General features: G+C 40.3%; 1 protein-coding gene across 5 annotated transcripts in view; it reads right to left on the bottom strand.

Moving 5' to 3' along the window:
* garnl3 (GTPase activating Rap/RanGAP domain like 3) overlaps nt 1-17,074 on the bottom strand; it is an 86,636-nt gene that overhangs the window by 46,741 nt on the left and 22,821 nt on the right. For all 5 annotated transcript variants that reach the window (XM_026173355.1, XM_026173358.1, XM_026173356.1 and 2 more), the window contains exon 2: nt 10,834-10,903. In XM_026173355.1, the coding sequence (XP_026029140.1) occupies nt 10,834-10,903 (70 nt within the window). The remainder of the gene's footprint in view (nt 1-10,833; nt 10,904-17,074) is intronic.

Here is a 17,074-nt window from a genome sequence, read left to right as displayed (position 1 = left end):
TAGCCACTGCTTTTAAATCATGGAACAGAAGAGTGGCAAAGAAGAAAAAGCTGCATTCCAACGATACCCGGTGGGCTGGAGGAGGCAAAATGAGGGGCAACAGGGGAAAAGGGGGAGCCTGTTATGCTTCTACGCTTTAACAAACAACTCATAAAACACCTCGACACTGCTGGGAACAATACTGGAGACACAGGACCAAACCTATATACGGTGGGGGAAGTAATTATTTGATTCCCTGCTGAATTCCAAAGAAATGAACAGTCTTTAATTTTGATGGAAATTAAATTTTAATCGATGCCGAATACCAATCCAAAATGCAAAAAACAAAAACCACATTACATAAGAGTTAACAAAATTGATTTGCAAGTCAGTAACTGTATATAAAATTATAACTGTATATGTAAATAAGTATTGGATGACCAAGTAAAACATGACTTAATACTTGGCGGAGAAACCCTTGTTGGCGAGCACAACGATAAGACGTTTTTTGTAGCTGGTCACCAGGTTTGCAGACATCTCAGGAGGACCCACTTGTCTTTACAGAGGCTGCAGCTTGGCAACTTGAAGCTTCTGCTCCCTCCACAGATTTCTTACAGAACTGAGGTCTGGAGACCGACTAGGCAACTCCATGACCTTAATATGCTTCTTTGTTGCCTTGGTGGTATGTTTTTGGACACTGTCACACTGGAAGACCCATCCATGACCCATCTTCAGTGTCTGGCTGAGGGAAGGAGGTTCTGATCCAAGATTTCACAGTACACAGCATTTCTCCTCCTCCAACCACGGTAGGTTGATTTAATGCCTGAGAGCTTCATTTTGGTTTCATGTGACCACAGCGCTTTCTCCCAAGCCTTCTCTGAATCATTTAGATGTTCACTGGCAAACTTAAGGCAAGCCTCTATATGTGCCTTCTTGAGTAGGAGGATGTTGCAGGCACTGCAAGATATCAGTCCATTACAGTGTAGTGTGGTCACAATGGTCTTATTTGTGACTGCGGTCCCAACTGCCTTCAGATCATTAACAAGCTCCTCCGTTGTAGTTATGGACTGATCAATCACTTTCATCATGATCATCCTAATCCCAAAAGGAAGATCTTTCATTGAGCTCCAAATCGAAGGCGATTGATCCTTTTATACTTCTTTCATTTCTGAATAATCAGGGCCAACTTAGATCAAATGCTTATTTTACTCAATGACAGGCAAATCAGTTTATAACTTTTACTCAATGTGTTTTTTCTCTCCAACAAAATGAAACTACCATAAAAATTAGAGACTGTTGATTTCTTTTAAAGTGACCAAACTTACTAATTCAACAAGGGATCAAATGATTATTTTCCCCACTACATAGAAGGGAAAAAACGTTAGAAGCCAAGAGAGGTGCATAATGACAACACAAAGTTGAGCGGTGAAAGAATAATGGATATCTCCACAATTCTTAATCTCATGAACTTAAGAGGCTTTGGAGGCTTTATGGATGAAGCACACTCACACTCCCTCTTACAGACACACTTAAACAGCTCACATTTTAGGGCACGACTTGAGCATTTCACACGTACACAATCGAGCTCGTACCGGAGCCTCTGATTTCCCCCGAGGCCCACGGGACAAAAAAGAGATGCAGTGCAGAGAGACATGTGTGGGGGTTGTTAAATCAATACTTTTGTGACTGCTGATAGATAATTGATCTCATCAGCGGGCCTGTTCATGCACACCCACAACCCTCCAGGAAAGCAGGAAACACAGAGGCGTAGTTCAGTAGAGCAGGAGAGGATGTGAAAGAGGGCGAGGAGGGAATAGCACGGGGAGGGAGAAAAAGGAGAGAGGCAGGTGCACACTCAGTGAGAAGATATAAAAAAAGACACTGAAAGAATTAAGATGGAGATTAGGAGTGGGAAAAGAGAGAAGCAGAAACTGCTAAAGAAAAGGACTGAGCGAAAAAACGGGAAGATTAAACAGAGTTCCTTGATTAAAAATAAGTCACTGAATGGGAAGAAGTTGTCAAAAGAATCATGGAAATTCAGTCTCATCTTTTCACCTTCCTCTTGGTCTACGGTAATAAAACTCTTCATTGTGTTTTTTTATTCAGATGAATTACAGATGCACAGTGGAAGGAGTTGAAGCACTATTAATTGCTCCCATATAATAAGTTATGTAACTTAAAATTGAAGCACTTCATTAGCTTGGATCAGCATAAAACCCTCCTTCTTCAATCAGACCAAATTCAGTCAGGAAATGCAAACTGAAGCTCACGAAAAAAACAAAAAAACATCAGCTGTACAAGCTGTTAGTCTGCAAAAGAAGCAAAATAATGTGGTACTGATATGACATTGAGCAAACTAAACTCTGCCATGCAATATTCCTGAAAGCTCTTAAGAAGGTGCCGATCTTCTAAAAAACACTGCTGGTAGTCTGATTCCTCTGACAGATATCCATTTTGTTCTTTTTTGTAATTATTGGTACACAGGATTAAGCTATAAGAGGCTACATAGAATTGTTAGCAGGAGAATTTTCTTTTCACTTTCACTTTTTATGAAACATGAACGGGGTGCAGGGCAAAAGACACACTGTGAAGCCAGATTTTAGTAATAACTACATGCAAAGCAGTGTATAAACATATGGAGAGAATAACTTTTCAGTACATTATGGGAACTCTCCAGCAGCTTACACCTATTGGAGCATAGCTAAGGAAGGGTTCAGGGTCACCCGATCCATCTCGGACTATAAGCTTTATCAAAAAGTAAAAGCTTTAAGACTAATCTTTTACTTTTAAATATCCTAGGAACCATGAGTGTTGGTAACTGTTTGTCTCCCTCCTTATTTATGCGCCCCCCTCTTCTCCTGTGGTGCTGACTCAGGTGACTCAGCACAGAATACAAAAGCTGGGAGAACAACAGGCAGCCCCAGTGAGCCATTTTCAATGTTGTGAGTGACAGTGAGTGGCTGTGTGCAAAGGAAAATGTTTTGCTTTCTTTGGAATTTTAATTTGGGGTTTTCGATAGATGTAGTGGCTTCCCCTGGAGCCTATCCCATCTATCATGGGGTGAGAGGCAGCTTATACCCCAGATGGGTCACCAGTCTATTGCAGTGATATAACTTGTTGTGAACTTGCCTTATTTGACTATTTTCAACCGGATACTTTTAAGGTTTCCTCCCCTCATCCCGTGGCCATTCTGCAAAATGTAGCGATCAGTGATAGTTGTGATTTATTCAGTAAATATAAGCTAAACAAAAAAGGAAAAAAAACAGCACCCACCCACCTCTGCTCATTACTGACTTTTTAACTATTTCCATAACATGAATACCAGTAACATAACAGTCAAACGTGTGGATGAGTCACTTTGAGTCTGTACTCACGACCCAAATATCAGTCACACCTATCAAATTCAAATTCAGATCAGATATCGGTCCAATCCTGACTCAACACGACAAAAGGATAATCTATGCAGCAAATCCATTTAATTCAAATCTGTGTTGTTCTAAGTTTACTACACTATGGGTCACCAGCAGTGCATTGATTTGGAAAGAAGGGAAAAAAAGGATCAGCACAACCACCCACGACATCAGGCTTCTTAGCCTGTCTTCAATAATTTGCATAACACAACACAACTGTGCTGGAACATTAAAAAAAAAGGCAATTTGTGGCTGTTTGATCTTTTCTCAACTTTCTGCAAAGAGCCCACAATTCAATTTAGCAATGCAACAAGTCACCCCTTTTAAAATGATTACGACTCGAGACGACCGAAGCCTGAAACACGTACGTGTGATTCTGGCTTAATGGATAAACACTTCAGTGTCTGCGTCACAAAAGCAAAACTACACACAGCATACATCTATTTGCTTTTATCTTAATTGCCACTTGTGGCCAAAGTGTCTTCTGCTCGGCCGAATTTATGCAGTTAATAAGCAGACGAACAGACGCGTCGCAAACAGTGTGATACACGCTGAGAGTGGGAATAAATGCAGTGTGACAGTGCAGTCAAAAGCCTCTGAGGCAATGACAGTAACACTGGTAGGCAGGTGGGAGCGGAGCCGTCTGCTCACCAGTCGCTGTGCAAGACTGACAGCTAACCTCTCAGCACACACACGCACCGATTCTGCCAGTAGTGCCAGTCTCATTTAATGTTGTGCACTGCGGCACATCAAATAGCACGAAGCTAAGGCAAATACAATGTCCGCACGCAGAAAAAATTACCATGAGAATGTGTGTCTGAAGGGTTTTATCCTATTCTTTTTTCCATTTGGCTCACCAGAGACTGCCAGCACCCACCTCACTGTCACCAACTCCATCACTCAGCCTCAAAGACAATTCAGTTCACTGGAAAAACAAAATTCCATGCTTTCCGAGCTGTTGTGTCAGGATGAAACAATGCACAATTAAGTTTTTTAAAGTGGACGGTGGCGTTGTTGCAGAATGAAATGACAAGATAGGGTGGGCGTCGCTTTTGTGACTGTGTTGTGTATCCCCTTCTATGAACAATGGTGACAGGATTTCTTGCTCAGTTGTGTGGATGAGCACTTACAAATATAGATTTGTGCCTGTGTGCTGGTTATGAGTTCAGCAATCCAATATTTCTACTCATTTCTACTCATCCGGACTCTTAAAGCTAGACTGCGCTGATCTATAGATCTGATCTGCTGAATTCAGTTCCATATTTCATCTGTTCACTACAGTGCGAGGAGGAGAGCTAACATTTGGAGCCCATCAGCTTTTCTTTGTGTGGTTTTTGACTTTAATGCAAACTGGCCGTGCCTTGTTTGCTTTAACTCTCGTTCTAAGTTGTTTTGTTGCAGCTAACATATATTGACTTAATATCACTTACAGTGCTATGAAAATGTATTTGCCACATTCCTAATTTCTATTTTTTTTTTTTTAAATATTTGTTAAACTTAAATGTTTCAGATCATCAAACAAATTTAAGACAAGACAAGATTATTAAGGGAAAAAAGCAATTAGAGAAAAAGTAATTGCCCCCATGTTAAATCATGGGTTAACCATCATTGGCCGTTATTTTAGCCGTGATTTTTGGAAAGCTGGGTTCACAGAGACATCAATGGGAGAGTTCCAAGGAAAACATTCGGTGGAAAGCTCGAAGGTTTGCTTCCCGTTACATATGGAGTAAAAGTAACACAGGATTTCAGTCAGTCAAACATGGCGGTGGTAGTGTGATGGCCTGGGCTGGTTTGCTGCTTCAGGACCTGGACAACTAACAGAAAATTCTCAAGGAGAATATCTAACCATCAGTTCATGGCCTGAAACTCAAACTCACATGGGTTATGCAGCAGGACAATAGTCTGAAACACACCAACAAGTCCACCTCTGAATGGCTAAAAAACAAAACAGTTTGGGAGTTTTGGAGTCAGTTATTATTAATGCTTGAAAACCCTTAAATTTGTCTGAAATAAAACAACTCTGCAAAGAAGAATGGGTCAAAATTCCTCCAAAAAATTCCTGTAAAGACTGATTACCAGTTATCACAATTGCTGAAATTGTCATTTTTGCTCCCAAAACCCAATCAGGGTTTAGAAGGCAATTATTGTTTCACACTAAACCAAGTAGGTTTGGATAGTTTTTTTTTCCTTTGATAAATGAAATCATTTAAAAATAGCATTTTTTTTAAATTTACTCGGGTTATCAGGTTAAGATTTGTTTCAGATCATCACCTGAAAGTGTGCAAATATGTCAAAACCCCCAATAAAAAAATCAGGAAGGGAGCAAAAACCTTTTCACACACTGCAACGTCACAACTCTTGTCAGGTTTATTCCACACTGCATGTGATGCATGTCGGTGTGAGGCGGTGCACACACAGTGAAACTGAACTCATCAACCATGGTAACAGTAAACATGCACAGGAAATAAGAAAAAACAAACAAGGACCCCGTTTAATATGATGCTGATGTCCACCTTTAACAGCAGAGCACTCTAGTGACTCTTCGGTGTTTTCACCATCAAATGATTTTAACAGTACAAAGTGTCTTATAATGCAAGCAGGCTGAAATGAAACTGGATCCTATACATATCTATATAGTGTCTTAGTTGTGTGTGCTCAAGAGTGAATCATATCATACATTGTAGGGAGCCCTGCTACCACTGCTTCCATGATGCCAAAAATAAAACAGACAGGGTGAGTCATGGCTCTGCTTATGCTGGTCTCTCTTATTAGGGAGTCCCTGCTTTGAATCAATATCTTCTAGTTGTGACATTTGAAAACATGTTCTTTAGTACTAAAAGAACTAAAATAAACCACCATCAAATCCGTGCCCCAAAAAGAAAGAATACGAAGAGTGAAGCCACTGGAGCCTATCCCAGCTGTCATAGGGGGAGAGGCAGGGTACACCTTGGACAGGTCACCAGTCTGTTGCAGGGCTAACACTAAGATACAGACAACTATCCTTACTCATATTCACACCTATGGACAATGTAGAATCATCACTTAACCCAACCCCGCTAACTGCACTGTACCCGGAGAGAACCCACGCAAACTCCACACAGAGTAATGATGCATATAGTGTAGTCACGTTTCCTTATGCAGCAAATGGTGAGATAATCGATAATTATGTCCATGCATGTGGGGTTTAGGGCCCATTCAAGCCAGTGTATTGAGAGTCTTATCAAAACTATGAATGCAGAAAAGTACCATTAGATTTTGATCCACCATTTGGAAAAAATGTAACTGGCAACAGCTTTGTTTTATCAATATGATAATGATCACAAACACACTGCCAATCCAGTAAAAACATATCTGAATAGAAAAACACAAAATGGAACACTATCTGTCATGGATTGGCTTCCCTAGATCCTGGACTTCAACATTGCTGAAGCAGTGTGGGATCATCTTGACAGAGAACACAGCAAAAACACTGCAACTCCCCAAACAAAGCTTTTTTATGCCTTAACTTCATCCTTCTTGTGCGTCATTGCAAGTGAGCCCCAAACGTAGTCTCTGCAGAAAGCTTTGACCTCAACGTTGTCATCTCTGCTGGACACTACTCTGCCCACATTAACATCACACCACCATAGGCGCCACAGGTGAAGCCACAGCATCACCATCACAGAGTGCTTGCAGCTCTGACAGCCCAGCAGACGTGCACTGAAGCATCTCAAAGATAGACATAAAATATGAGTTACATCATTTTAACAATCACACACATGACTGGTAATTATGTGACTTTTAGGACAATTGAATAATTCTTTGAAGGAAATGTCAGGACCTAATAACCTTCCAACACCACACTAGGGACACAAACAGACACAGAGCACATCGATTCAATGCTGTCAACACAAAGAGCTGTTTGTTGGCTAAAAGGCAACATAACCTGAATTACCACAGACTCGTTCCCGACCTTTGCACAAGCCTCCCCCAGAGACATACAGCCTTAAGCAGCATGAGTGCCAGACTTGACAAAAACACTTTCTGCTGTATGTTCACACACACGCAATTATATTTCTTCTCCCACAGAAAGCCAAGAGCTTAATTTCACTACGGAGTTGAGGCGCAAAAATATACCACAGGTAATGTAGTAATGTGGTTATACTCCCTGAGGTCCTTTGTGAATATAAAGGTGGTTTATCAAGCCCTGTATTTAATTTCCTTCTGCCCACTTCCTCGTTTCTTAACCATGCCATTTTGCCTTTTATCACACCTGAAATTGCCATGTGTTAATAACCGAATCATCCTGGATGAAATGATTATTTTGAAGTTTTATGTGAATTTGTTTGAGCACCAATAATTAGTTGAATTATGTAACCTGAAACCTGTAATAAATCTGTAATACACTATAATAGCATTAGAAAAGCACAAAGGTGGTTGTACTAAAGTTTATTATGATTAACATACACAGCCTATCCAGCTTCCTTCAGAGCATATGGATGAAGCTGTTAACCATTCTGTTAAACTAAACTTCAAAAGTAAATCTCTAGAAGTTATACTTAGGGCATATTCTCATGGCAGTTAAACAAATGCATATTATGAATGTTTGTTTTTTTTGCTCAGACTCTGATGAGATGATCAACAGTACAATACTATAATTGCAAGCATCCAGTTAGCTTAGCTTAGCATGGAAATTGGCAGAATAGGCAAGCAGCTAGAGGGACTCTGTCCTTCTCATTGTGATGTTTCCAGGAAAGCGTGAACACCTGAGCAATTAGCCATTGCACCTGGCTAAGAAATTGTTCCGACACCTAACTCTACAATGAAAACTGTAGCTTTCACAAGAGATACACTGTGATGTTGCTTAGTAATCTTACGGCAGTGAGTAGATTTTTTTTATACTATAGACCAATTATGTAAGACATTATTTAAACATTTGAGATCTCACATGTCAGGATTTGCAACTTTTTGGACTTTCATAACATGGTAATTATTTTAAGCATATGCTATTAAATCAATAAAATATTCAAAATAGCTGCAGCCAAGGGGTTTAAGTGGGTCAGAAAATCATTATTTCTTTTCTTGTTATCATTTTGTATGCATTTAAATGTCAATAAAGCTGCAGTTTCTGTATTTTAGCATTTGGCAAAATAACAAAACTAAAACGAGCAGAACTGCTTTGCATTGCTTTTTTTTTTCTGTAGTGGCAGATGATTGCAAGTTAATTGTGTAAAATAGAGGTCCACAAGTATAAGAAAATTCAATTTTCATTTTATTTCACATGCCTGTAACAGATTGTGGATAGGAAGAAGAAGGGTTATCTTGTTGAGTTATATGGTTATTAATTCATATTGGGACGTAACCGTTATCATCATACTATAATAACTGCAGAGTATGCATGTCTGTATGTTTATCCCCAAACTCCTCCTGATGACTGATTGGTACAATCTAAGATCCCAATATTTCTAACATCTACGTGGTTAAAATATTTACTTCAAATAAAAGTACTCTGTCTTTGTATCAGCATATAAAAACAATGGTTTATGAGTGTACACTCCTGTTTTTATGTACAAACATAGCGTTTGCACATTCATAGGCATGTTACACGTACAATTTAAAGCTTATGATAGGGTTTAATTTTCAAAAACAGGCAGGTTTTTATTTTCTATCTGACGCCCCTTTACAATTCCATGGCATGAACTGAAGGGGATAAAGGGTCACGATAGCTGGGAGATCGAGGAGAATCTTTCCAGGCATTTGCTTGCTACACTGAAAGAGCCATGCTCATGTAACCATACCAAGTTGATTCTGTTCATCTGGATGTAGTAGTGAAACTCCCAAATCTTGGGATCCCAAATCCCAAAAGGTTGATTCTGTTCAGATGAACGAATCAACCTTTTGGGATTTGGATGATTGAGCATGCATCAAGACATACCAAGTTTGATGCCGGCATGGGAAAAACTGCCTGTGGGATGGGTTTTTGCTAATATATCAAATGATCAACTGTGTTGCATTGGTCAAAAGGCTAATGTGAGGTTACTGAACTAAGTAGTCTGCAGTATCTGTGGTAAGGCTTACAGTAAAAACTAAACTGGACTAATGCAGAAGAAGGCTAGAAGTCATCAATTTGAGTTTAAGCTCTTTAGCATCACTTGTCAAATTCCACCTTTAATCTATCGTTAGATTTTATTATTGATTTTACAGTAGTTATCAATACAAAACCTGCCAGTATATTCTAGGATGTAGTTGGCTAAATTAAAAAAAGAGCTGTAAACTTCAGTCTCAGATGAGTCAAATACATCTCTGCCCACAGAGAAACTCAATCCATATTTTTAAAAAGGCTGTTTATAAATTACATTTAAATACGGAATCTACATATTTTGTTTTTCTACTATTAAATCCCTGATGCTAGGTCAGAGTCACTTTTTACCTTGCTTCGCATAGTGACGGTCCGAGCTAATGCTAGAGAAATAGATTTTAAGGTGTAGCAGAGGTAATGAAATGAGAGGACACCACTGACCCGCTGCAACAAGTCACTGAAGCTAGTGACCTCACCCTGTCTCACACTCACAGTTTCTGGATACTAGCCTCCACTCACACAACTTCACTGTCCATACTGTCTGTATGCTAGTGCTGATAGGCACAGTGCGGTTTCTCCTCATCACTAATCTGCTGAGCACGTGGTGCCCGACACTCATGGACAAACCCGCAATATGTCTCTGGTAGGAAGTACGATTGCTGCGTGAAAACCCTAGGACTTCCTGTCCCTCTGCGCTATCGGGAAGTACAGACTCAGCTCACAGTGGAGGGGCGTACGCTTACACACATGCACAGACACTTACACACATGCTCCCCCAGGGCAACAATGACTCAACAGCTTAGTAATCAACCACAAAGACACACACTGTGCCGCAGCTTTACACCAGCAGCATCAAAACAAAACGAATTAAGTTTGGAGGCTGGTAGGCAAAAAGCATCCTGCATTGCTGTTGCAGAGCTCTTGCTCACAAACCGATCTGTCCCTATACTATCGTAAGATGTTTACCTTACACTTTAAAATCCCATTAGATTAAAACACTGTGCTTTATTAATAAAAACAAAATTGAATTAAATGACTTTGAGTGGAGAACTGTTGTGATCCACACTGGTAAAGCACATCCCTGAACCACGCCCTGCATGTCATGACTCATCAGTCCCCCTCTATTGTCCATCCATGCCAACAGGGAGTGGGAAGGGAATGAGAAAGACAGAGAGAGCAAGACAGACAGAGAGAGAGAGAGAGAGAGAGAGAGAGAGAGAGAGAGAGAGAGAGAGAGAGAGAGAGAGAGAGAGAGAGAGAGAGGGAGGGGAGGTCATCAACAGAAGAATCAATGATGAGGATGAGAGGAAAGAAGAAAAAGAGATGCTCATGCTGAGAAACAAAAGAGAGCAACAAAGACGTGAGCGCACTGTGGGTGGGACTCACCAGCTCGACCGAACCATAGTGTTTCCTGCTGAAGTCTCCACGCCTGCACCCCAAGTCCTCTGAGGCAGAGCTGTAACACAGAGGAACGGTCAGACTCAGATGCATGTCCTATGTGCTCTCATCACATACGTATACAATGCATAAACTGTGACATTGTTCATACACAAGTGGCAGTTGCAGCATCTGTTTTTCTACAGTCTCTTTATCATAATATACATAGTATAGTATTACTAGAGAACACCTGTTTGTGTTTGTGTGTGACTCACCATTCTTCACATTCAAACAGTACATGGTTACAAGGCAATGCATGCAAAGAAGGCGTCTGCACAACTCGGTAACCTCTTTAGCTTCTGTTACTGAGCTGTGTTTTCCACCGATGAGGAAGACCAAAAAGAAAAAGAAGAGCTATCTGACTTGATTGGTAAAGTCCTACGAGGCCCCGTGAATGGAGAAGCTGGAGACCACAGGTAACCCTAACCCTGCTAACTCTTTCCACATGCACGTCCTGCTTATTTTCCTCTGCTAACACCTATGTTTGGGTGCGCTGATACAATGATCCTGCCCATCAATGTGCTTAAATTTCCAGCTATTTCATCACACCGTGAGATATTTTGGCTTATTTATGCATATCTATGGTCTCAGGTATGTACTTTTACTGCTTTAAATATTTATTGAATGACAACTGCATTTGAAACACTCACTTTTCAGCTACATGCTTTGAGGACAGGCAGTAGTGAATCACACTACAAGAATAAGTCATTGGAGCCACCTGAGGCTACTGGTACTCATCACTTAACCGCTTAATGCATCGTGTCCTCCATACTCACAAGCCACCAGTCAGTCTTGTGTCACATATAAACAATTTCAAGTTGGCTTTATCAAAGTATTAAGTATTTATCAATGCATTATAACACACCACGAGCTGGCTCCTCTCACACTACTATCTCACTTTTCATCTAAGCACCACCTGGATAATTGTAGGAAAATCAGGGTGACTAGGTCAGTGGAGCTGCCAGAGGATAGAGCCATTTAATTATTCATAGTTGCCTATTACTTCTTTTATGCACTATGCTCACTAAAGGACTATAATATCATTTATTAAGTATTTACTATACACTCACCAGCTACTTCCACTGCTTATTAATGGATTTAGGCATGAAACATGGTCAGGACAACCTGCTTAAGTTCAAACTGAGTATCAGAATAGGAGGGGAAAAAGGTGATTTAAGTGACTTTGAAAGGCGACATTAACTCAAACTAAGGTATGCAGAATAGCATCTCTGACTGCATAACACAATCAACCATTAAGCAGATGGGGCACAGTAGCAGAAGACCACTGTCAACAACAGAAGTGTAAACAACATGATATCCCGCTCTGTATCAAAGGTTCAAGCTGGTGCTGGTGGTTTAATGGTTTGGAGGATAGTTGCATCCCATCCCTTTGTCCCAGCATGATAACACACCATGTCACAAAGCTCAGATCATCTCAATCTACAGTGGGGCAAAAAAGTATTTAGTCAGCCATCGATTGTGCAAGTTCCCCCACTTAAAATGATGACAGAGGTCAGTAATTTGCACCAGAGGTACACTTCAACTGTGAGAGACAGAATGTGAAAAAAAAAATCCATGAATTCACATGGTAGGATTTGTAAAGAATTTATTTTAGGTGGGGGAACTTGCACAATCGGTGGCTGACTAAATACTTTTTTGCCCCACTGTAGTTACCTGAGCATGACAGTAAGTTAATTATACTCAAAGAACCCCCACAATCACCAGATCTCAGTCTAATAGAGCAACTTTGGGATGTAATGCAATGGGAGGTTGGCATCATGGATGCACAGCTGACAAATGTTCAATAACTGTATGATGCTGCTGAGCCATCATGTACCAAAATCTCTGATGGATGTTTCCAGCACCATGTTGTATCTGTGCCTTGAAGATTTAAGGTAGTTCTCACGGCGAGTGGCCAGTGAGTGTCTAAAGAAAAAAAAAATCAAATCCATATTTTCCACTTGTTGCCACTCCTTCAACATGAGTATGGGTAAGTAATCATCTTCTGCTTGTATTCACATTGGATTACTAGTAAATGTGAACTGTGTACTGTAATATGGGAATTCTATGTGGGGCTGTCTGTGCTTTTATATTATTTGCCCTTTCCAAATTTACCATTTTAACTACTGCTTCTTGCCCTTTGCACAGGATATTGTTTAGAGGTAGGATCAAAAGTTCCGAGGGGAATAACAGAAACTGGGGTGGCGGGTGAAAGCAATGAAGAGGGCAGGGGTACAAAGGTGAGACTCTTAGAGTTCAGGCGGGAGTCAGCGAAAAGGTTGCCATGACCCAAAGGGCACTTCTTTCCATTTTCAGTTATCCTACTTGTCCTTTTGGTCATTGGCATTAAATTCATATTGCGTCTTTCCTTCTTATGGTTTTCTTTTCTTTTCTCTGTCTGTTTCTCAGTATGGTGTGGCTGCCAGCAGCACAGTGACTGACCCGGGAGCTGTGTCCAACTCACTTCTGATTGAGATGGGGGTCCTGATTGAATTAGGCTCGAGTGATAGATGGAGATTGGTGTGGAGAGATGACTGCTGGTGATACACACTCGCACAGAGTTGACACAGGGACAGATTCAAACCAATGCGCGCACACACACACACACACACACACACGCACACACACACACACACACACACACGCACGCACGCACGCACGCACGCACGCACGCACACGTAAAAGTAAAAAAAAATACTAATACAAAAAATTTAAGTGTTTCTCCAATATGAATAACCTTATCTGGTCCTAAAAGCATTATAATGGAGACATAAAGTAGTATTGCACAGAAGGGACAGAAAATAAGGAGCTGTTTTCTCTCTGGTTTAAGGAAAAATAAAATGATGACAAATTGAAAACACTAAAACATGCACAAGCGTAAGTTCTCCAATTTTCATTCTAGTTGAGATATAGATGAAAAGAGCAATAGCAATAGAGATCTGAGTCACTAAGCTTATCACAGCATAGCTCGGACTCGCAGCTATAACATATTTAACACGGACACTGCACTTTCATGAATGTCATCATTTAACACTGAGAGGAAGTAAACAAGTGGATTTCTTTCCTCTCAGTGGTAAGTAAATTACAGTGAAAGCTGGTCAGTCATTCAAGTGTTTTTGTGATTATAAATGTCAGGTTTGACACTCGGTGCTCCACACAAAAGACCGAATATTTTTTTCCGTCCCTACAAAAACTTTGCTACGAGACTCTCAGTATGACAGCACTGAATTGCCCTACAGTACTGCTGATACACCCATGTATCACTGCTTATTTTTAGTCATGACAATCGTGTTATTATCGATCCAACGTTATCCATGTAGAAGATATTCTTAGTAGCAATTTAAAAAGCCTCAAATCTTAAAGATGAATTGAAAAGACAAAGCGAGCCCAGTAGAATTCTAAAACGATCAATTAATTTGTCTATTCACAGCAGGCAGCGTTCTCAAAGTTCCCTTTGTGACGCTTTATTTCTTTGGAATGCTAAATGTCATAAGAATCTAGTTAAATCCCATTAGCAATAAAACCATTTATGAAGCAATGGCACTGCCAAATAGATGTGCAGTGCAATTCGTCATGCCGTGCAGTGTCATTCCCTTCCTCAAATGTTAATCAGAGAAGTTCCAGAAAGAAGAGAAGAGTGGCAGAAACAATGCCTCTCTGTCTATAGAATTTTATAAGATTAGACTGAACATAGAGAGCTGGATAGATGGATGCTGCTACAGTACCAGTTCATGCTCACATATGAGACATGTTTTTCTTTACAAGCATACGCACTGAGTACACACGGATCTGGGCAAATATCTCACAACTTGCAGTAACACTACAGATATAACTCTTGGGGAGGAAGTTTGTGTGGAGTTAAAGTTATTCGGCTGTCACGCAGCAACTGTGTGAAAACTGAAGTTGCATGTTCTCATCGGTACAGTATGCTAGCTGGTGCTTCAGGACAAATTGTTCAAACACAAGCACAAGTGTGTGTGACCTATCACAGAACTGCTTAAATCTTTAAAGGCTTTCATGATTTTATACATTTAACTTATGAGATTAGGATTAGAAGGCAAGGGGTAATCCATCTTCTGATAACCAATCACATTTGAACGGGATCATACTGGGTGCAGTAAACAATCCACAATAAGGAAAAAACATAAAGATTGCAATTGCCAAATTATTATTTCCACTGTGGGGGGAAATAATTATTTGATCCCCTGGCGAATTTATAAGATTTCTCACTTCCAGAGATAAGAAGTCTCTAATATTTATGATAGTTTCATTTTAATGGATAGAAAGTGTTTTATTTTGTTTTTTCTGGATGTTTGGTTGATATTCTGACTGGCTTTGTACACGTGTCACACAGATTACAACCAAACCTGCACAACACTGGAATGGGCTAAAAGACACTCACGAAGAGGCTTGGCGAGAACTTAACAGCTATTGACGCGATTATTCAAAAATGAAAGAAGTATAAAATGATCAATTGCCTTTAAATTGGAGATCAATGCAAGATCTCGCCTTTTGGGACGAGGATGATCATGATAAAGGTGATGGATCAATCCAAAACTACACAGCAGGAGCTTGTTAATGATTTGAAGGGACTAGAGACAGTCACCAGGAACATCACTGGGAACACACTACGCTGAAACCAAAAGAATTGATAGAGTTTCTGTAAAGAGGAGTGGGCTAAAATCCCTCCAGGGATGTCTGCAAACCTGGTGACAGACTACCAGAAGAATCTTACAGCTGTGAACAAGGATTTCTCTACTAAGTTCTGGCATCAAAACCATATATAGTCTCACGATGCTGCTGCCTTTTATTAGTTTTTCAAAAGTCATCTGCATAGAAAACAATGGTACAGGAAGTCCTCACCTAGAGATCCACCGGCGACACCAGAAGCCCCAAAATATTAGCCATTGTTCCTGAAAGCTAACTCAACCGATTAGCTGATGGGTGCTCAGCTTGATTCAGTGAATAACAGTGTGCTATTAGCTGTACACCTTCCACATTTTGAATATCTTGTGTTACTGTGTATCATGTACCACGATTGCCTATTATGACCCCCATGTTTAGCCTCCTCTTCCTTTTTGGCCAACACCCTCTATTTCCCTTTTACCTCCATTTAACTCCTCACTCTGTGGTAAGGTTTATTTGTCTCTGCAGACAAGCTAAAGGCAGATGTAGGGCTGTTAATACATAATGCCCACTCAGGCTTAAAGGTTGCGTGTGTGTGTGTGTGTGTGTGTGTGTGTGTGTGTGTGTGTGTGTGTGTGTGTGTGTGTGTGTGTGTGTGTGTACACTACAGGATGTATCCATCATCGTCTCCTTACACTCTCCCATCCCTCATTCTTGCCTCTTCTACAGAGATGCGATTAAGAAAGTGGTCCAGCACAACAATACCTTCAACTATATGTGCCGTGGGTTTTTCTGCCCATAATGGGAGTTGCTGCCCTTCACTGTACCTCTGAGAGAGAGGGTCATGAAAGGGACTCTATCTTGGAGGAAGGTGATTAGGTGAAATTACCTCAACCATCTCCTTAATGAGAACCACTGCATCTCCCACTGAAGCTCATTTTGTTCATTTTATTCGTTTGGTGCTTCCAATGATGATTCTCATATTTTAAGTTAGGGCTGAACTGTGCGAAAGATGCATGTACAAGTGGTTCTGCATGCAGAGTAATCAAATCTTTACAACTGATATTTTTTGACTTATTTTGATTTGTTTATTTTTTTCAAAATCTCATAACCTCCATAATGCTCAAAGGGAAAAACATTGTTGCCAGACCGAGACTACATCTTCGTATGTTCTGGAAAACACTTGTAAAATGAAAGGTATTTTAACACATGTGTGAGGTGTAGCCGGTTGCTTGTTTGTGCTCAATGTGGTTTCAGTCAGACCAAACAGATAAGCAACATTCATGCTGTGCTAACAAACTATTAGAGAGGTGGAACAAGCTGCGGGAGTGAAGTGCCCTGAATGTGATGATGAACATGTACCTGTCAGAGAACAGAGCTGCAGGAGTGTAACACAGACAGGATTTCAAGTATATTCCAATTTATACACATACTCACTGGCAACAATATAAGGTACACCTGTTTAACTGATTGTTAATATAGCTATTCTTTCAGCCAATCACATGGGAGCAACTCAGTACATATAAACATGTAGACATAGCAAAGGACGACCTGTTGAAATTCA

This window comes from Astatotilapia calliptera, chromosome 7 (assembly GCF_900246225.1).
Source record: "Astatotilapia calliptera chromosome 7, fAstCal1.2, whole genome shotgun sequence".
NCBI lineage: Eukaryota > Metazoa > Chordata > Actinopteri > Cichliformes > Cichlidae > Astatotilapia > Astatotilapia calliptera.
The sequence above is the reverse complement of the archived record's forward strand: the minus strand, read 5'-3'. Positions and strand labels throughout refer to the sequence as shown.